The sequence below is a fragment of the Lampetra planeri genome, chromosome 5 (assembly GCF_965212315.1).
Source record: "Lampetra planeri chromosome 5, kcLamPlan1.2.h2, whole genome shotgun sequence".
NCBI lineage: Eukaryota > Metazoa > Chordata > Hyperoartia > Petromyzontiformes > Petromyzontidae > Lampetra > Lampetra planeri.
In genome coordinates this window covers 5,528,509-5,549,740 of record NC_136111.1, presented here as the reverse complement: position 1 = coordinate 5,549,740, position 21,232 = coordinate 5,528,509, and the positions used below count along the sequence as shown (strand labels likewise).

At 47.5% G+C, this 21,232-nt stretch overlaps 1 protein-coding gene across 1 annotated transcript in view; it reads right to left on the bottom strand.

Annotated features, from left to right (window-relative positions):
* LOC144718726 (sodium-dependent neutral amino acid transporter B(0)AT2-like) overlaps positions 1-21,232 on the bottom strand; it is a 41,844-nt gene that overhangs the window by 8,312 nt on the left and 12,300 nt on the right. Inside the window, exons 2-6 of the mRNA XM_078594205.1 lie at positions 12,970-13,684; positions 9,887-10,044; positions 5,865-5,991; positions 4,834-5,015; positions 3,310-3,420 (exon numbers count right to left, since the gene is read on the bottom strand). Of these exons, the coding sequence (XP_078450331.1) occupies positions 3,310-3,420; positions 4,834-5,015; positions 5,865-5,991; positions 9,887-10,044; positions 12,970-13,282 (891 nt within the window). The 5' untranslated portion in view covers positions 13,283-13,684. The remainder of the gene's footprint in view (positions 1-3,309; positions 3,421-4,833; positions 5,016-5,864; positions 5,992-9,886; positions 10,045-12,969; positions 13,685-21,232) is intronic.

Below are 21,232 nucleotides of genomic sequence, written 5' to 3'. Positions count from 1 at the left end.
AGAAGCAATGCTCAGGAAAAACAACCTCAACTCCCCTATATGTAATTTCACATGTATTATTATTATTATTACCTGGGTTTACCCAGGCAAGCCCGACTGAGTATCACGACTTTTTCCTGCTGCTGTGTGTAATCCCAAGTAAGTAATTAACACGAAATTCACATTATTTGGGTCTTTCGGTAAAGCCACGAAGATAGAAAAATAATAAAATAAAATAAATTTCTTTTTTATTATTCTATCTACGTGGCTTTACCAAAAGACACAAGAACATGAATTGCTGCGGTCACGAAAGCTTTAAGTCAAGATCTACACGTAATTATTTTGCATTGGGATGTTTGGCCAATACAACTTACATTTGTATCGTTTTCTTTTAGCTGTGGGAGGATTGCAGATAACCCAGAGGGAACCCATGCAGAGCAGGGGGAGAGAACACACACAAACGTCGCGCAAACAGGCGCCCGACCCGGGAATCGAACCCAGGCGCTGCTGGCTGTGAGTCCACAAGTGTTACCACTGTACCACTGTGCCACCCTGCCACTGAAACAGACGTAGGTGAACGTATTTACATTAACAGGTATAGGTGAATAATAGCTTAACCAGACTTCACAATGCCCCCCCCCCCCCCCCTAGTCAAGCCTTTGCAGTGTCCTGCCTGCCCCGAGCTCTCCTTCAATACCCGCGCTCTGCGCCATGTGCAATGTGCATATTCATTGGGGCACCAGTCCCGTAATTGCTTGCGTACAGGCTGTGTGCGTATCACAATGGTGACCACAATTCAGGTTTATATAGTGTCTAAAGACAACGGAAAAACAGAGTGGCATTGCATCATGTCTACTTCAATATATATCGTGCATATGTTTTCTAGATAAGAGATGGTGGCTTATTATACACTTGCTATAAAACAAAGACAAAGATCCCCCTTAGAGCCTTCACGGACTGTTGGGGCAAGTGCCGTTAGCAAGCACTTGCTATCGACACACACAAACAGGGTACTGGGCATCTCTCTCTCTCTGTGGAATCTCAATGTACCCTCGTGGTTGTTTATTTATACAATGGTTTCCAAAACGTCCGTGTATATATTCTTAGGTTTTTTCGGTAAAGTCACGTGGGTAAAAAATTTAAAATTAAAATTAATAAAAGTAAAATAAAAATAAAATCACGACGTTTCGGATTGATACAGCAATCGTGCTGTGACGGTTCCACCTGAAGACGGAAGCTTGTGTTGCCTCCGAAACGTCGTGATTTTTATTTTATTTTTATTTTACTTTAATTAATTTTCATTTAAATTTTTTTACCTACGTAACTTTACCGAAATAACCTAAGAATATGAATCATTGCAGTCACGAAAGCTTCAAATCTAGAATTAATGTCCGTGTATATGTTTTATAACGGTCTTGATTTGCGAGAGCTGGGATGACTGCTTCAGTTTCCATTTAATCGAATGCCATTTCATCATCAGTAAAAGCCTGTCCCTCGCTGTAATGCCAATCTGATTGACGGTACTTGATACACATTTGTCATTGCCTGGGCTCTGATTGATAGCGTGCATGCGGAGTCAATGTGGGAAAATTTATATTTCCTGAATCCATCTCGCTCGCTTGGTTGGCCCCGAGTACAGCTGCTTAAGATTACACGCGACCAATTTATATACGCGTGTGATCACGGCTAAAGGGTGTGTTATCCTTCTTCAAAGCAGTTCTATGTTCATTTGCACCCTGGGGAATGATTGGGGAATCGTTGCGCAAGCATTTCTGTGCAAACATTAATGTGAAGACAGGTCAGCTAAATTTGTACCAACGGCCAGTCACGCTTTTTACGATGATTGTGCACTCTTATTTCACCTGGGCCGAGAGCTTTTCACTTTTTATTTTCCCACGTAGTAGGGAAAACTGCGAAGTGTTTGCGTCCGCGGGAATATAATTTTACAATCATCATAATGATATACAGCCCTGTGCCAAAAGTGGGCACTGCCGCATATTGCATCTTGTTGAACTGTCAACAGAATTGGGAGGAATGAACGGCGATATAGCGAGACCCAGCGACGTGACAAATCGAGCAAACTCCATCACCTGACAGGCGACGCGGAAAAACGATGACAAGCAGTGGATGGATGGGTGGAGATTATTATTCTTCACAGGAAATCATAATGTTTTTTTAAAGAATTAAAACATACTTCATAGAGTTCCTCTACTAACACTGAAGCTCTCGCATCACTACAAGTTAAAGGCAATTACAAAATGCACGCTCATCACAAGCTGTGAAGATGAACGAGTGTGCTCTATGAAAACGGAGCGCACTTGCCCATCGGAGTCAGAATCCGAATCTTTATTTGACCATCACAGTTGGAGACTTCAGCGCCATGGCAGGTGAGAGACGGATCGACGATTTGTTCATTTGTGACGGGAGGACGGATGGAGTGAGACCAGACGCTATGATTTGCAGCTCTTCCCGGCAATGGAAGTGCTCCTGAGAAGGGGTTCAACGGCCCTGAGCTGCATCCCGAAACGCATGTGACGTTATCTGCTACCTTTAGAAATTCACCAACACTAGCAAGGCTGGCAACAAGTTGTTAACTACTCCCGAGAGCTGCTTTCATTTGATATAAACTGTGCACGCATACAGGGGGCCTATGCTTTTGTCTCACTCAATACTTCCAGAAATGTGTGATGTCACGTGTCAAGTGATCGCACGTCACAGACATTTGTGCGTCCTTATTAAGAGGCAGTTTATCTCAAGGAGCAAAGGAAATTCAACGTAAGTGGTGCTCGTGAGGATGTCGTGCTATCCCTAGGCACCCTCCACTGTTCACGTGTGTGAACAGTGGCGAGGACAACGCAGGGTGAGTTGGACAATGGCGCGTGTCAAAATCACTCCCAGAAAACGGCGATCCGGACTGTTTTGGACTGAACCGGAGCAATCCGTGTCATGTCTGATTGGCCTCTGGTGTAGGCCAATACGTTTCAAAGAAATTCTCGCTTTGAAGCTTTCGTGACTGCAAGGATTCATACTCTTAGGTTTTTTCGGTAAAGTCACGTAGGTAAAAATAAATAATGAAATAAAAATAATAGAAATAATAATAGTAATTAAATTATTATTATTATTAAATGTCATGTATTATCAGCGCATGTTTGTTTGCATGTTCACCGCAAGTACGTGTGGTTAACGCAGATATGATTCCTTCCAAAAGATGTCTATCTGGTGTTTGAACATCTTAACACTTGTTTTATTGCCAGAGAGGGTAAACACATATTCTGATCTTTCACACTTTGATCCTGGCAAAAAAGGGTCCCACGATAATGTCGTCGTCACCTTGGGCATGAACATGTGGCGGATGCCGTCCATTGCCCCATCGAGTAAAAGTCCGCGCACCAGGAAGCAGAAGAGGACCAGGTACGGGAAGAGGGAGCTGAAGTACATGACCTGGCCGCAGCACACAGAGGGAACTCGCATGAGTGGCAGAGCAGCATCGTCGACGCGTTAGTGACGCGAAACGCTTTCCCTGTCTACGTTGAACTCCTTTCGCACCGCACGTAGCCAACCGTGCTAATCGGAGATGCGGAGGGGAGGGGGAGGACAACCAAACTAAACACAAAAAGAGCAGTTCGAATTAACAGCATTGTCACGTGTTAGTACGGTGCATAAGTAGCGAAGCAAGGGGCAGCGTTGCCAAGTGAAGCGGTTTTTGTTACGAGTTCTAGCGACTTGTTGGGTTTCCCACACGGCAATATTTTTCCAAAGCAACGAGCGACAAATCTAACGACTTTCTGGGACAAGGGCGTTATGCAGATTCAGGAGAGATTCAAGCAATCGGTTTCCTTGCCGACACTTGCGGTTGTACGGTAAACGGAACACTTAAAGAAACGGTAAATACAGACGACGCATTCCGCATCTATGACCCACATTCGACAGCTTTTGCTTCCTCGGCCACAATTCCACCAATACACTGGCCAGGTAAGAATAACGACATCTTTGTGAACGTGACAATCTTGTCATGTGGTGGAGGGATACAGCCATACATTTTGCTACACACCATGACCGTGTGTTCTGGTCCAAAAACAAATATGTATCGTTGAATTGGCTCCGACATTTTTTTGTTTAACGCGTACACTTTAGCGACCAATATTATCCATAATTGAGGTTTATTGGATTAGATCACGTAAATATAAATGTGTCGTTAAACCAGCCACCACCCGACACAGCCAATTAGTAAGGTTTGTCACCTAAACAAAACGTGGCAATTCGTTACTAGTACGGCACACCGGTTGTGTGTTGGAATAGTAAACCCACAACATTTACAATTCTAGTACTATATTCTTGTTTCTTTCGGTAAAGTCACGTAGAAGGGAAGCAATAAAATAATATTGTTTTATATTTTTATAATTTTATTATTTCCCTTCTACGTGACTTTACCGAAAGAACCAAGAATGTGAATCCCTGCAGTCACGAAAGCTTAAAATCAAAATTCTAGTACCGTGACGTTTCGCCAGTAATGACAGCAACCAGTATCATCAGGCGACAGCCAACAACTTCTATTGTGGCTTTGTTTTTGTTACAAGAGCCTCAGTAAAAGTCACGAACCATAACAACGGAGCAGGGGGCACAGAAATGTTGCGGACCAAAGCCCGAACTCACTGCCCCTGGGTTCTGGGAAGGGGAGAAGGTTGGGCTCACACTGCCCCACTCACGTAGGGGACTGCGAGCAGTGGGACCGTAGGTTTGTTTGTTTTGTACATGGGGGAAGAGAAGGCCAGGTAAGAGGAACAAAAGCACAGGGATAAAGGTGTGGGGTGGGGGGAGGGAGAACCTACGTTTTACGTCGGCTTTTCTTCCTACCTTCCCCGAAGACTGGATTCCGCGTATCATGGCCAGCGCCACGATGAGCCACGCCGCAAAGAGGCAGAGCGTCATGCGCCAGTTGAGGCCCCCGCCGTGCGAGATGCTGTCGGAGATGTCGAGCGCCTGGCGGTACCAGTAGTAGGTGGTGGCCGAGCTGCGCTTGCACTCGGGCTCCATTTCTGCGTGGTGGACAATGCCAATTGCGGCGTGCGCATGTTGTGGACAATGCGAATGTGGTGTGCGTATACGGTGAAAAATGTGAATGTGCGCGTGTGTGGTGGACAATGCGAATTAGTGTGCATGTACGATGAAAAATGTGAATGTGTGCGTGTGGTGGACAATGCGAATTGGTGTGCATGTACGGTGAAAAATGTGAATGTGTGCGTGTGGTGGACAATGCGAATTGGTGTGCATGTACGGTGAAAAATGTGAATGTGTGCGTGTGGTGGACAATGCGAATTGGTGTGCATGTACGGTGAAAAATGTGAATGTGTGCGTGTGTGGTGGACAATGCGAATTGCGGTCGTGCGTGTGCGAAAGTGCGGAGAGCGGTGGCGCAGCGGTTAGCGCGCTGCACTACAAACCTGGCGCCCCGAGTTTGAGTGGTGCTGGACACACACCCCCTCTTGTTTCGTGCCGGCCTTAATAGGTGCTCGCTAACAGAACTTGCCCCGACAGTCTGTTAAGGCTATACGTGGGATCTAACGGTTAGCGCGCTGCGCTACGAACCCGGTGACCTCAGTTCGATTCCCGGCTGCAGTGTGAATATCTGAACGAATCCGGGGCCTCTCCTGTAACGACTCAGCCTTAAAATGAATGCCCAATGCAAATGTGTAAACGTGAGTAATGGTGAGACAAATGCAGCTTGGCGCTGGCCGCACCCTGACGCAACCCAGAAATTTGCGGTGGCCTCCAAACGCAAAGAAAGAAAAACTGTCACGGGCGCCCCCGATGTGATGCGGGCACATGGGGGCACGTGGCCTCATGGGCCTGAGGGCCGGAGAGGGAGAGAGAGCACAGCGCAGCACCGGTGATGTTGCCGTGGTGGAGCACGGGGCAGTTGGCCCAGGGCAGCGGGTACTGAAACGAGTGGAAGAAGTAGTAGAGGGCCCAGCTGATGATCACGTTGTAGTAGAGGGCCACGAAGTAGCACACCTGCCACGGGGGGGCGGGGAGGGGGGGGGGGTCCACGCGCAGACAAGGCAGGGACACGTAAACGAGTTTTCCGTTATTAACACACGTGGCAGCGGTGGCTTTCGCGGCCAGACAACAACGAGCTCATTGTTCTGCGTAACAATGACGCTCACAGGCGAGCACCTTGCGTGTCTACACGCCCGCTGGTCGTGTAGACACCTCCTGGGGGTAACCCAGAAATGCGTGGTGGTTGTGGTGGTAGCCTCGTTGTCGTCGTCGGACTCGAATTTGTAAAGGCCGCGGGGTTTACTCTCCAGCACACAACCGGCGTGCTGAAGTCGTACAAACCAATTAGCACGTTTTGTCTACGTGGCGGAACCTCACTGATTGGCCGTGGCGGGGTGGTAGTGGGGTTAATGACACATTTATATTTAACGCGTTATTATGAACACGTCGGAGCCCGCGCGCTACGCCGTGTGCGCTGGCTCCTGTTCGCACGACAACAGCGAGGGATACAACCCCCATTCACCGCCAGCATGGGGGAGGGAGGGGGATGCGAATGAATGGATTGATAGATGGATGAAATTCTCACTTGTAAACTTTCAACCGCCGCCAGAAAACATTTAAAAAATCAAACGCCTTTCACGTGAATTACGAGAAACGGGAAAATTGGGTGCAGGCTGGGAAACCAACACGAACAAATCATAAAACAGTCGTGCCTTCCTGCTGTGTTGTGTTGTGATTTCTTGCCACCAGATCCCAGCAGACACTGTGGGTTTGAACCAAGTCCGAGGGCCGGGAGTCTAATCCCACTGTGGCAAAACGGCGGGCACTTCTTGCAGCTAACGGGACAAGTCATTGGGTCAGTGGTAGAGGTCAGCTCCAAAGGTGATCCTAGCGTCAAGCACATGGGCTTGAATTCGCTGCTCAGCCACGAGATAGTCCAGAGGAAGTAGTTGGTTGGAGCTGGCACGCACCCACCAAACAAGTGGCGTATGATGCACCGCTAACGGAACGTGTTGGAAATCAGAAACTCGGGCTGCGCAGAAATCCAGTGGCCTCTTTGTATTACTGCTGAGCCGAGCTGGCCTATGCTATCCAAAGCGTTCGTGCTCAAGAGGCGAGGTAATTGGAGCTGCAGGTAATAGGGTCACGCATAAAGTGGTGCTCACCTACACACAGCTCCATTGTGCATATGCTAAGAATGTGCACGCAACGGTATTTGAGACAGTTTTTACACACCAAGTTCAGCTTTGCTATAACTGTGCTGTTGACCTAACTGCGCGTTGGGATCTACGGACGAAATGCACCGTCCTTGGTAAAGGGGATGTCACACACTGGGTGACGCAAGCATAAGAGGATGCCACCGCGAGCAGTATCTCTACCCAAAGCACAAGTGAATAGAGTACAAACAGATACTTGAAATGGCATCATGATGCTTATTTGAAATGTACGTTTGTTAAACTTTGTTTCGCACCGTACGGAGCCAACCCTGCTGATCCGAGGTGCGAAGTGTAAATGTGATTGCATTTACTCATTTATAAGATGTATTAATACAATAAACTATCATTCTGTGCCCTTCAAAGTCATTCGGGTGGTTAAGAGGCGTGGTGGAGTGGGATGTAGCGGAGGGAGATGGCTGTAATCAACACTTCAAAATAGCCAAATCTGCGGATCGGATTTTAGCTGGAAGCGTTTTCACCGGGTCGGAGACATGGGCCCATTGAGGGGGGTTAAGGTGAACTGTCAGAAGATATTGGTAACATGACAACTTAAATTGCCAACAATAAGGTTCACACTCAAATGCATAATCATTGCTGTCATGATCATTGTTGTAATTCGTTTTTTGCCGGGCTATTGCTAGGTCATTCCGTGGTGCTAAACGCGACTACAAACTCATTGACTAGTAGTTAGGAAAAACAGTATCGGCAGAACTGTCGTTGGCATCAGCAGAAAATGAGAATGCGGAGGTAACCGGGGGGACATTGAGTCTCTTTTGTCCTGTCGAGTTACAAAATTGGCACACACCAAAAAAAATGCAGTTGTGTGGATGTGAACGTTTATTTCGCACACAGCGCAGTGTGCACGGACGACGTGGCAGGTCAAAGAAATGCACTGCGTGAAACAGCAGCCGGTCAGCACATTTGCACCCAGCGGTGCGTCGCTGTTACCTTGCATTTTTACTTTTAAAAGTGCGCTCTCGCGCAACTGAGAATGTTTGCCGCCGGGACTAAACAGGAGGCCAAACATCTCCTCAAGGAGCGCAAACCATCGGGCCAAGCGAACTCCGCGTCATCTTTGCAGAAGCAGCGGCGGCGGCTTTCTGGCTAGCCAGCGGACAAAGATGGGCCAACCGGCGTCGGCCGCTTTCAGATGGGCTCTCCTTGTCTTGGCGGCATTTATACAGCGCCTTAACCAAGAATTGACGACGGCACAAACAACGCGTCGACGTGACGGCGGAGATGAAGCGAATGAAATGGATGAGAGGAAGCAATGGGTGGCGAATCTGTGATTCGCGAATTCGGTGAAAGCGAAAGTGATGACAGTAAATAATGATGAACGGATTGAATGAATGGGGTTAATGAGTAATAGCCATGTAATGAGAATATGAAGAGGGAACAGGAGTGGTGTGGTTATGAAGGGGAGATTAAGGGGTCTGCGGCCGTCTGGAATGCTCTTCCTTCTGATATTAGGAAGCCACTGGAGCTTTGCACTTTTACATAATCTAGATTTAAAACTAATTTCTTTAGGACTGCTTTTTGTGTCCAGTTTGTTGTCCTTCCCCCCGTGCCTCCGTTTAGCGCGGTTGGCTACGTATGGCGCGGTAAAAGTTCAACGTACATCAAAACGAAAATCACACGACACAACGCTTTTGCAGAACGAAATTAAAAATACAGAATGCACAAGTGCAACTCTTAGTACACAGCAGAATTCATGTGTAGAAATATATATACACCCGGGGCACCGAACGCAGATCACATCCAACCACAGAGGCGGATACACCTCGAACCACAACCAGGCCATTGACTCAGACCTGTCAGGAAGATTTTTTTGTGCAATAAAGTGTTGAAAACTACCGTCCGTATTTTTCGTGTAAAAAACTGATATGAAGGAAACAAATAATTTGGTGATGCCACCGCTGCATTGGCAGTGGTGCACAAGGACAAATGACAACCAAACTTAACACAATGGCCAATAGCACTGCCGACAAAATACACACACATATAATATGCACATATATAATAGGTGACGTTATTGGCAATGGTCCTTCTCCTGCTATGAAGAAGGGTCATTACCAGAAACATAACATGTGCTCAGAAGAAGGCCCATCGCCCGAGACATCACCCATGATATATTTAATCTTTTACGGCGAAAGAGTCATTGATGAATGTGTTTAATGCTTCAATATTCGTGAAAGTTCAACAGTCGAGGTAGGGTGACAGCCACAGTTTGTGTCGAAGGGCAGGCAGCACGCCCGTACCTGTAGGCACGTCCAATTAGACCGTGTCCAACCAATGAATAAAATATGTGAACAAGAGAAAAGATGAAGCAGTGACGGAGGTGGATTGACGGTGATTGATGACGATCATTTGCCAGAATGAAGAACGTGATTTCATGATGGAACACGATACCCTCTCATAAGCTTTCTGGCCACGTTTGTTTCTGAACAATCAATGCACCACCTCCTCCTCCTGCTGCGACAGGCATCGCTTCCTTGGTGTGCACCTCTTCAAAAGTCAGAGGCTCTTTTTAAGCTTGCTTTTGTGAGTTTAACTGCAGCTCTCTGACCCATACAGCTACACCAAGCGTCACTCCTGTCTCAGACGTATGAGACGAAACAGCCGCGGCATCGCCAACGATCGCAGGGCCGCACCGCTCCCCTTTAATGAAAAGCCCGTGAATGTGGCGCACGCACCATGCAGCTGGCAAAGCCGATTCCGCCGAGCTTGGAGTTGATGTAGCTCCACACCCCCACGCTGCCGCGGCGGATCAACTGCCCGGCGGCCAGCTCGAGGAAGAAGAGCGGAATGCCCAACACGAACAGCAGGATCACGTACGGGACCAGGTACGCGCCTGTCGCGGGGAGAGGGAGCGGTGGAGGTGTCGGGAGTGGGGTGCGGGAAAGGTGTGCGAGCGTTAGGTGCGGAGGTTAGAGACAACAGGGGTGAGCTGCTATCATGAGCATTGTTTCGGCAACAACAACAACAACAAAACGTCAGAGTGGGTTCCGTGTTCACCTCCTGTTTTACAACCCTGAGCCAGTGCTGGAACGCCCTCATTCCTCGAGCAAGGGCGAGTCTGTCCACAGGGCTACGACTGTTGACTGGTGGAATGGTCTCTACTTGAGGGAGCTCTTGAGAGCCCCTCTACAGGACATTTGGCCTACTCTTCCACGCAGGCCAGACGCCTTGGAAGAGGGGGAATTATCTCGCCCATTATAATCAAGTTAAATTATGTGAATGACAAAAATACGTTTTTCCAAAAGTATGGATAAACTCTACCACGTGGCCACCAGAGCGGTGTGGAAATAAGTACGGAAGGCTCTTAAAATTCTGCCGTGTTTTTTTTTCATAGCACGTGGTTGAAGGAAAAAAATATGCGGACTTAACAATAAAAAAAATTGTGACTAATTTGCGGCTGTCATCTTAGACATCTTTTGCGAGTTCAACCAGGATTTGAACTCGAAACCTTCCGATTGCGAGCCGTCGTTCTACCGATGAGACACTTGGCCGGTTCATAATTCTTTAAGTTTGGTTGAATGCGGGGAAACTCATCCGTGATTTGAGCCAGGTTCTCCAGTGCAGCAAGCCGACAATCTTAGACCCGTCACCAATGACTGCACAAATGACGCCCGACGTATAAAGGTGGGTTACAAATAATTCAAGATAAAACACAGCCAGGATGCTAAATGAATACATCGCATGAAAGACAAAGCCAAACAACTCTTTGTAAAGTATGGAGGAGCATTGTCTCGTGGGTAAGATAGACCCTAAGCAGTGACACTTTATATTAAAATACTGCAGTTGTGTGGCGTCATTTCCTAGGGCAGCGATGTACAAACTTTTTGGATTGAGAGGCGAACTGACTAACATACTGGGAACCACAGGCCACGAACGTATAATACACAAACATGAAGATTGGAGAGAAATTCATGTCAGTAGAGCGATTTGACAGCTACAATTGAGCGGAGAAATGTGAGATAGAGATGTATTTTGAAGAGAGATGTACGAGATTAGAGATGTATTCAGAGTAGCAATACCGCAGGCAGGATATGTATTCAGAAGACAGATACAAGACTGAGATTCAAGAATGATAGGAGACATTCAGAAGAAATACACCGCATGAGCTAGGAATAGGAGATGTAGAAGAAATATAGAAGAGAGATAGGAGAACGTTGTAATCTGAGAGGCATAAGCGAGAGGAGGGAGAAGTACAACAATAAAAGTGTGTGGATCGAGTCCTTAATTCATGCAGTGCTGCATGTACTTCACTCCCCGGACACAGAGTCCCTCTCCCCCCCCGGTCATTACAGGGCCTGTATCCTGGCCGTCATCTTTATTTCACACAAGGCATGTGATTTAATCAGGTTTATTTTGGTTTAATAACTTCATTTGAAATCCACGGTGGCCTGTTGTTTTTTTTTTTAAGTGAGCGATGCCACGGGATGGATTAAATGGAGATCACAGGCTGCATTGAGCCTGCGGAGCGAGCGAGGGTTGGACTGCCTTGTCCTGGTGCTGCCGTTGCTAGACATGATGACCTCACGTTCCAGTGACTCAAGAAGTCTCAGCAGAGACATCTTGCACATTGTGATATGACTCACGATTTAGCTGGTAATAATAATAAATAAATTACAGTGTGTGTTATATTTCGATTGAAAGCTTTCGTGACTGCAGGGATTCATCTTCTTGATTCTTTCGGTAAAGTCACGTAGAAGGGAAATAATAAAATAATAAAACATAATAAAATAATTCTCACGACGTTTCGGCCACAACGCAAGCAGCCGTCCTCAGGTGAAGAACAGGTCTATCGGAAAGACAGCGTCTGAATGAACACCACCATGCTTGGCAGCGTATATTTAAGCTGGGTGGAGGGCGAAGAGCGCCTTGACAAAGGAATTTGCATATTAAGAGGAATTTACCATATTTATGGGAAATTGCGATAGTGAAAATTTGTATGACTGCAGACAACTACTCTGTGTAAGCGCATTTTGCTCGCGTGTTTACGTGAACGGAATGCCCTTTGGGGTCAATGTATACCAAATGGAGTGGGATTGGGTGGATTTTCAACTGGCGTTTTTTTGTTTACTCAGTGAAGCCGTGAACCCTGATTAAGAACGTACTGTGGTTGCAGCTCTGCTATGCCCCGTCACGTCCGTCACATCACTGGACTTAGTTTGTGTTCGCATAATTATTAGCATCATCGGCAGCAGGGGCAGCATTCATATCTCTCCACCACTGTATGACGGGCTCTCGAAAACCTGGCCAAATCGCATTGTCCCATGATGCCCCAATCCATCTCATTCCTGATAACCCGTGCGCCACCACTCCCCCACGCTTAAAGTATCAGTGATCAACCAACAAATCAATGTGGCATGTGACGTCATCTGCGTGGGAATAAAAAGGCTTGACCTTTTAATATTAATTTAGCACTCAATCTTGGACCAATCCTCTGCCAATGTGCCCGGTTGTAAATAGGTTAAATCCGATGAAGAAACACAACTTGATGAAAAACATATCGTCCATAACGGAGCACTTTTTCGAAAGTTGTCGTGACTTCCCCGTTACAGACAGACAGACGCATGCACTCACGCACGGACAGACAGACAGACAGATGGACGGACGGACAGACAGACAGATGGACGGACGGACGGACGGACAGACAGACGGACAGACAGAAAGACGGACAGACAGACAGACGGACGGACAGAGCCAACCCATCAACGCCACTTTTCGGCCACAGGCTTTGGAAGGCTCTTTGAAAAAGTGACGCACGTACCTCCCCCGTTCTTTTGGCAGAGGTAGGGGAACCTCCACACGTTTCCGAGCCCGACGGAGAAGCCCACCTGGGCCAGGATGTACTGCAGCTTGCTGCCCCATGCGGGCCGCTCATCCTCGTCGTCGTCCGCGTAGTCGGCGGCCGCGGCGGCCGCGGCGGCCGCGGCGGTTCCAGCCGCCGCCCCTTTGCCGAGGGGGCGGCCCTCCGCGATCGACGGGCTCTTAACGTCGGGACGCTCGGCATGGCCGAGCAGGTCGGTCACCGACTCAGTAACGTCCGCATCCCTGAGGACCACCTTGCTGTTTTTCCGCATGGGTGCCGCGCGCTTGCCCACCACTCTGCAGCAGCGTTGTTTTCCCCCTCTGGGATTTCAATCGCCCGGAGTGTCAACAGCGCCAAGGTCGACGAGGCCGAGGTGTGTGCCAAGTTGAGATCCCAGAGTCGACAGTGCAGGAAGGTGAGAGGTTACAGCACAAGTTCGCCGCTCGTGATCCCGGAGTTGGGATCCTTCGGAGCGAATCCCAATGTTGACAGCAGGAACCTCAGACGAGCGAGCTGAGAGCCCAGGATCGAAGGCCAGCAGATGTGTTCTCAAGGCTGAGAGTCCAGAGCTCAGTTGAAGCGAATGGTCCGGAGTTCACAGCGATTGAACTGAACAGCAGCCTCGGGTCCTTGTCGGGCTTCAGCGGAGACCTCCGCAATGTCTTGGCTGCGGCTGTGTTGAGACGAGACATTAAAATCAAGGTTAAAATAATAATCGTCCATTGTAGTCATATTAAGGTCAGGCTTTTGCTTTGAGATGTGGTATCAAGAATGCATTTTGATGTTTTGGGTTTGGATGCGCACATCAATACTTTCATAATGCATTGATTCACTTAGTAAATTACTACTTAAACTGGACATGGGATATATCCAGATCAATACGGATCCGGGGCTTCGGCAGGGTTTTCCAAATCCGAATCTAAAGCCCTGAAAGCACCAGATATGAGTGGATCACGGGGCATACACTCCGTGCACACAGCGAGGTGAAATGAATAAATATGCCATCTATTGGAGGGAACACATCGTCCTGTCATAATATATGTCTACTTTAAGGAAAACAAAGCGACATTCGTTTCTCAAAAGACGTTACAATGATAGATTACAACTCATAAATGTATTTATTTTTTAAATAATAATAAAATATGAAGCCCTTTGTCAACACACTGCTGGATGACGGTGTCCCGTTGCCAGTTATCGGGTTGTCTGGCCATACTTCACCACGCTGATAATGTGTGTTGGTGTAGGGCAGGGGTGGGGAACGTCCGGCCCGCGGGCCGTGTAAGGCCGGCAAAACCATTTGGTGTGGCCCTGCCAAGGCAACCGCAGGCGGGACTCGAAATTCAATAAATCTAGGAGCAAACCTGGAAAAGCAGTTGCGAGTAGCAGCAACATCATCAATACCAGCAGCTAACATCACACGCCTCGCCAAAAAGAAGCAGTTCCAGCCATCGCATTAGGGGTGAGTTCATTAAATGTTTGACCAAATATAACAGGCTAATTATGAAGTTGATAATTTTGTATGGCCCGCGAACGATGTTATAAATATCCAAATGGCCCTTGGCAGAAAAAAAAATCCCCACCCCTGGTGTCGGGGGAAGCCACTGACCGCTCACTTCAGTCACGGCCATGGATTTAACTCACGCCGTTGCATTTGTAGCGCAGTGATCTAACCACCACGCGACTACCGTCCCCCACACACGTTGCTGAAATACCACAGCATACTGCACAAAAACCACGGAGCGCGAATTGACATTTGATTGGTTAAAACGCGACGTAGTTCTTTGTACGAAAAAACTCCGTTTCAATTCACGCGGCATTTTGTCAATTTGAGCTGTGTCAGAGTGACCTGCATTCAGAGCCAATGCCTCCGGCTCCAGCATTATACTTTTAACCGGCAGATGGTGGTAATCACAAAGATATACAACCGTGCCTTGGCTAACTAAATAAAATAATATTTCTCAGCCCTCTGTCAACCCTCTGAAGAATGAAGGCCTCGCCATGCCGTGACAGTTTAAGGACAGCGTTATTTGAAAGTGAACATGCGTGATATGTAACATTCAAATAACCATGCGTGTACAATCAAGCCATAAAATAAAATGTAGTTACTGAAATCGTTTTCTCGTTGCAATTAAATTATAATGAAGCAAAAGGTAAAGGGACTGCAACTGCTCGGTCACACCACTGCTGGCGAAAGGATCTCGACTTGAGGGAGCTCTTGAGAGCCCCTCTAGACGAGATTTGGCCTACTCTTCCATGCAGGCCAGACGTCTTGGAAGAGGTGGAATTATCTCGCGCATTCTAATCAAGTTAAAAAATGTATGAATGACAAAAATAAGTATTTCCAAAAGCATGGCTAAACTCTGCCACGTGGCCACCAGAGCTTTTAAAAGTCTGCCGTGGTTTTTATTTTATAGCACGTGGTTGAAGGCAAAAAATATGCGGACTCAACAATAAAAACAATTGTGACTAATTTGTGGCGGTTATCTTAGACATCGACAACCATTGGTGGTGTCAGACACCCACAGTGGAAGCGCACGTAGGCCGCGGCACGGCAGCCTCTTGAGCCAAAGCCTCCTGGCCATCTGTGAAAAAGATCTTCATAGCTCATCGGATTCCTCCAGTCCAAATACAAATTTTGATCATGACAGAATGTACGGTCCTTGCCTATAAACGTCTTGCAGTTCGACAGCACCGCATCAACACGCAAGCCTGCACGCATCTGCTGCCGTGATACTGAATGTCTAACCCCGGTTCCGCGTGTACTATTTGTACAAACAAAACAAATCTCTCAGAGAAAGGCCCTAACGCCTGGTGGCACGTGTATAAACATACATTTCAATTATTATTTATTCACGCGGACGGACGGACGTTGGAAAGATGCGTCATAAAAATCCGCGTGTTTATTTTTAGTTTTTTTTTACTCAGCACCCACGGGCAGCGAGCAGTCAGCACCGAGGACAGCGCAAAAAAAAAACAAATCGTGACGTCCACGAGGCACGAGGCAGCTTCTGACGTCCGATGGGCGCCGCCCTCCTCGAGCTCATAAATAATTCACGGCTGAGCGCGCACGCACGAGATCACGTGCCGCGGACGCCGCAGTGAAACAATAATAAAAAAAACCCCGTCAAGTGTTTAACGTGGAAATGTACGGGCTTGCCCGAATGTGCGTACTACTCTGCAGCGATTGAGGAGGCTGACGTGCAGCAGCAATAGACGGAGTTTTGCCAACGTAGGACCATCCAAGAGACGGCTTGGGCATGACTTCATCTAGCAGTGGATTGACCATGGTTGTTGTTGTTGATGATGATAGTCATACAGTGGTTAATGCAGTACGTGTCATCGCTTTTGGGTGTGGTGGCACACGCCTGCGATCGAGTGCTATGGAGTCAGTGGTCTGTGGTTCACTGCGTTCTGATTTGGCCAGGGAATGGCAGTACAGCAAAAAGGATGTATTAGTCCATGGGCAAGAGAAGACAACTTCTTCTTGGTTCTTTCGGTAAAGTCACGTAGAAGGGAAGTAATACAATAATAAAAATAAAACATAATACAATGAAATATGTTTTATTTTTATTATTTTATTACTTCCCTTCTACGTGACTTTACCGAAAGAACCAAGAAGATGAATCCCTGCAGTCACGAAAGCTTTAAATCGAAAGAAGACAACTTGTGTGTGTGTGTGTATATATACTCTATATAGTATGGCCACGATGGTCAAATAACTCTTACGACCCATACGGCATGGGGAGGCCCTCATCCACCAGTGGATTGACATCGGGCTGCACTAATACGACTATCCACCGAGGTTGCAAATATTTGAACCAGTCCTGGGTGTCCCCTAGGTTGACTCGGCGTTAAATGAGTACCTAGTGTGGTTGTGTAAACATCACCAATCAGGAGACACAAGCGAGCGGGCGTAGTGCTGCTCACACCGCTGCCTCGTGTGCTGTGCCGGCCTTCATAGGTGCTCGCTAACAGCACTTGCCTCAACATCCTACAAAAAAAAGCTCTCTTTGCCATATATAGCACACACGCCATTAGCCAGAACCTACGCTCTTTTTGACCTTGGTTGTCTCCTTATCGCCCCCCCTCCGCCTCCTCCCCTCTCTGTTTGCTCCACTCAAGTCTTCCCCCCACCCTCTCCCGATTCCCTTGATCGATGCCGGGCCTTCTACGTCTCCGTTGCCATCTAGACGGTCCCACCGATCGCCAAACATCTCAGCCAGAATGCATCGCACATTATCGCCACGCACGAGCTCGCGACACCAACGTTTCTCTCCCGAAAGCCCGTTCACTCAACCCCAAGTCCCTCCGCATTTTGACCTGTAACTACAGCGACACGCTTGTTTCGTGCCGAATTCTCTCTGATCTCAAACCCGGAAAGCCCCTTCCCCCGATACCAACCAGTGGCACCGCGAGGCATCAGCAAAACTGAACAATATCCGAGGGCCCCAAGCAACTCAAGGGAGAACCAATATTCATGAATAAATAGATGTGCAGCAAACAGCTGCTGAAACGTAAATCCAAATCAACATAATTAACCAAGTAGCTTCAAAAAACGATTGATCGGTCTCACGTCGACATATCCAGCATCTCCCGTCTCTAATATCACTGTCTCTATTTTTGTTTAGGTTTCTAATCTGACGACATCTATACCCCTTGCCTATATCGCCTGTCGTCTCACGTCGGGGTTTATGCATTGAAAGGGGGCCCACCAACAACATAATTTCTGCTTCAGGTCCCCAATGGGTGAGCACCACCGCTTGCTGCTTCCTCTATCAGCGCGATCGCTCGGCTGGCGATGGTTGGGACAAAATCCTCTACGCTTCTTCCACCTCCCAGCCCAACATAGCTGGATTTTGTTTTGTTTTTCGCTGGGCTCTTTCGACGACGACCTGCAGAACCTGGAACAAACCCCTCCTGCCACAGCCACCATAAAGCCTTCACAACATATCACAATTCCCACCCCTGTGCAGTAACCAAGCACACCCACATTATCGCAGAAGTCACAAGTTCATGTGTTGCACGATCCAGGCTTTAATTTCAGCCGGAGCTTTCTGGGGGAATGGGATTTGGAGGTTGTGGTGGGAGGCGTTGGGGGGTGGGGGGGGGAGCTGGAAAATATTCCATTAGAAAATAAGCTCTGCCACGGCCAATGTTGATACACTGCATCTCGTGCAAACACTGTCCTGCGCCTGCCACGTGCATTGGCGAAACCCGTCTCGGAGAAGGCTGGCAGACAGATTCAGGAAACATCACCGTCACCGCAACAGTCTGTGAGCATTTCACATCCAAAGGGCACACTGCCTATACACTGATGTGTCCACACGTTCATCAGGGGTCCGACTTCACCAGTCCATTCTCTTGCAACCAGGCGGAGAAGAGACTTGTACTGAGTCTCGGAAACCAACACACACCGTCAACCTTGGTTTCCCCAAACTTTCTGTTCAGATGTATGTACGTTGAACTTCTGTCGCACCGTACGTAGCCAACCGTGTGCAGACAAGCACATGCCAGCCCAGTGCGCATCCCCCAGTCAATGCGTGCGTATGTATAAACACACACGCTGCCCGTGTGATTTCTTGTTGATTTAATTACCTGATCATGTTTCTACACACAGGGCATTTTATATTACTATATATAGTTTATGTTGGCATTCTCACATAGCCCCGTTCACACCGGCAGAAAACAGGATACACTCATACTGCCCAGGCCTTTAGTTTCCTGTCTCCTAAAGGCCTCTTCAAAATTCACTGTCCTGGTCACGACAACGGGTTTCGTTAATCCGGTCACATTCAGACAACTGTTTTGGCCCCCCCCCCCCCTGTTGAGCCTTTTCACACACTCGGAATACTCACTACGCTATAGTGACAAAAGACAAACGTTGACTCTCTGGGACACATTAAACATCTTCAAGCGCTGATGACTCTTTGCACCTCGGCAAAGCCATCATCTGGCATAGCCCACCGCCCAACCCCACCTACGCTTTCCATTACATGTAAGATTCTCCCTTTAATCTTCCCGTTATACCGCTAACAGTGAAATAAATGTCATTTAAAAAAATTAATCTGTTGTTGTATGTCTCTCCGTGTATGTCTATCTCTCTCTATGTCCTTTGTGTCCCTGTCAATGTCCTTCTGTCCATCTATTGATGTCTTTGTCAATATCCTACTCTGTCTTTTCCACTGTCCCTATCTCCACCTTTGTGTCTTAGACTCCATATTCTTGTCTGTCTCTTTCCATGTCTCTATCTGTCACTTTGTCTCTCTCCGTGTCTGTTTCTCCCTCTCCGTGTCTCAATCTGTGGATGGCCCGTTGTTTGTCTCTCGGTGTCTCTTCCTTATTTTTGTCTATTGGTCTCTCCATGAATCTCCATGTGACTCGGCAACCTCCCTGTGTCTCCCTGTGTCTCTCAGTACGTCTGGCCCTGTCCGTGCTTCTACAGCAGGGGTGGGGAACGTCCGGCCCGCGGGCCGTATAAGGCCCGCGAAATCATTTGATGTGGCCCTCCAAAGGCAACCGCAGGCGAGACTCGAAATTCAATAAATCTAGAAGCAAACCTGGAAAAGCAGTTGCGAGTAGCAGCAACATCATCAATACCAGCTAACATCACACGCCTCGCCAAACAGAAGCAGTTCCAGCCATCGCATTAGAGGTGAGTTCATTATATGTTTGACCAAATATAACAGGCTAATTTTTAAGTTAATACTTTTGTATGGCCCGCGAATGATGTTATAAATATCCAAATGGCCCTTGGCGGAAAAAAGGTTCCCCACCCCGGGTTTGCAGTATCTCAATCTCTCCACGTTCTTCTACACACTGCGTTTCTCTCCCCTAAATCTATGTCTGTGTTTACCTGCGTTCCACACTAAACGTGTCTCTCTCTCTCTCTTCGCCTCTCTCTATGTCTCTGTCTCTTTTCTCGTGATTCTCAGGTCTCTGTGGAAGTGCATAAGGCTCGGATAACCAAGTTGTGGCTTCCTAACGACACACATTTAACAAATATATTGCCAGAAGACAAGATAACTCAAGTCGCTGAAAAAAGGCCACGTTGATCAAGACAAATGCACACCGACCGACTGATCGATTCTGAATGATTGGATAAACAGCATCACGACGATCAGACGAAATCAAAATCAGTTAGACATCCCAGTCAGGTGGTGATTGACCCGTCAAGATGAGAAATCATTGTACAAGAGGCGCGTGGCTCTAATTAACTCCATAATAAAGACTTTTTTGTTATTACCGTTAGCAAAATTTGATTAAAACAGTCTCTGCTTGGGAATCAAACTGAGGACGTTGTGATTCAATTGGGGACATCTACACCGGCTGTCAAGGCCTACTTTTTACCTTGCAAGTGACGATCGTAAATGTACAAGGTCGTGTACAGCCCGTTTTGTCAATCTACTGCTGGATGAGGAGTGCCCGTCCACGCCGTGCAGGTCGCGGGGGTTATTTTGACCGTACCACCTCACCACGCGGATCAGTGTGGGTTGTTGAAGGCGAGGAGCATCATCGCATAGCACAGGACAACAATTTATTTTGCTGCACCGTCATTTCCTAGCAAGGTAGCCCTGCGGTAACCTGCACCACTTGCCGTCAGCAGGGTGGTTGCCCATCCAATCACTACCCAGGCTTAACCTCGCTCAGCTTCTGAGCTCTGATGAGATCGGATACATTTTGGGTGTATTGGTCATGGGCATGGCACAATTGATTCTTACGCTTAGGATAACGACGAGATTTGACACGATATCGTCAAATCGCGGCAAACCTACTTTTTGACAAAATTAAGGATTCGTGCTGAGGTCACATTCGAAACCACGGCACGTTTGGTCTGATCACATGATCCCCAAAATAATGCACCCTTAATCCTTGAGCACAGGCCAGAGATTTCCTTTGGTCAGTCACAACGAAGGCGACAAAACGGTGCTGTTATAAAATAAATTCACGAATGGCGCTGATATTCCAATGGTTTTTGTTTAAGGTTTTCAAACATCAATCTCTTGGATTTGATCATCAAGGTCACCGGCAATGACCTATCCACTGCTGGATGAAGGCCTACCCAAGCCACCGCTATCTCTCGTAATGTCTACGGATATATAAAGAGTTCGGTACCACTTAAAATGTTGCAATCTCAGGGGAAATCAAACATCTGTTCTGGTGCACGGGGATTAAAGTAGTAACAAACCATGCCGCATGCACATCTTTTAACATGATTTTTGTT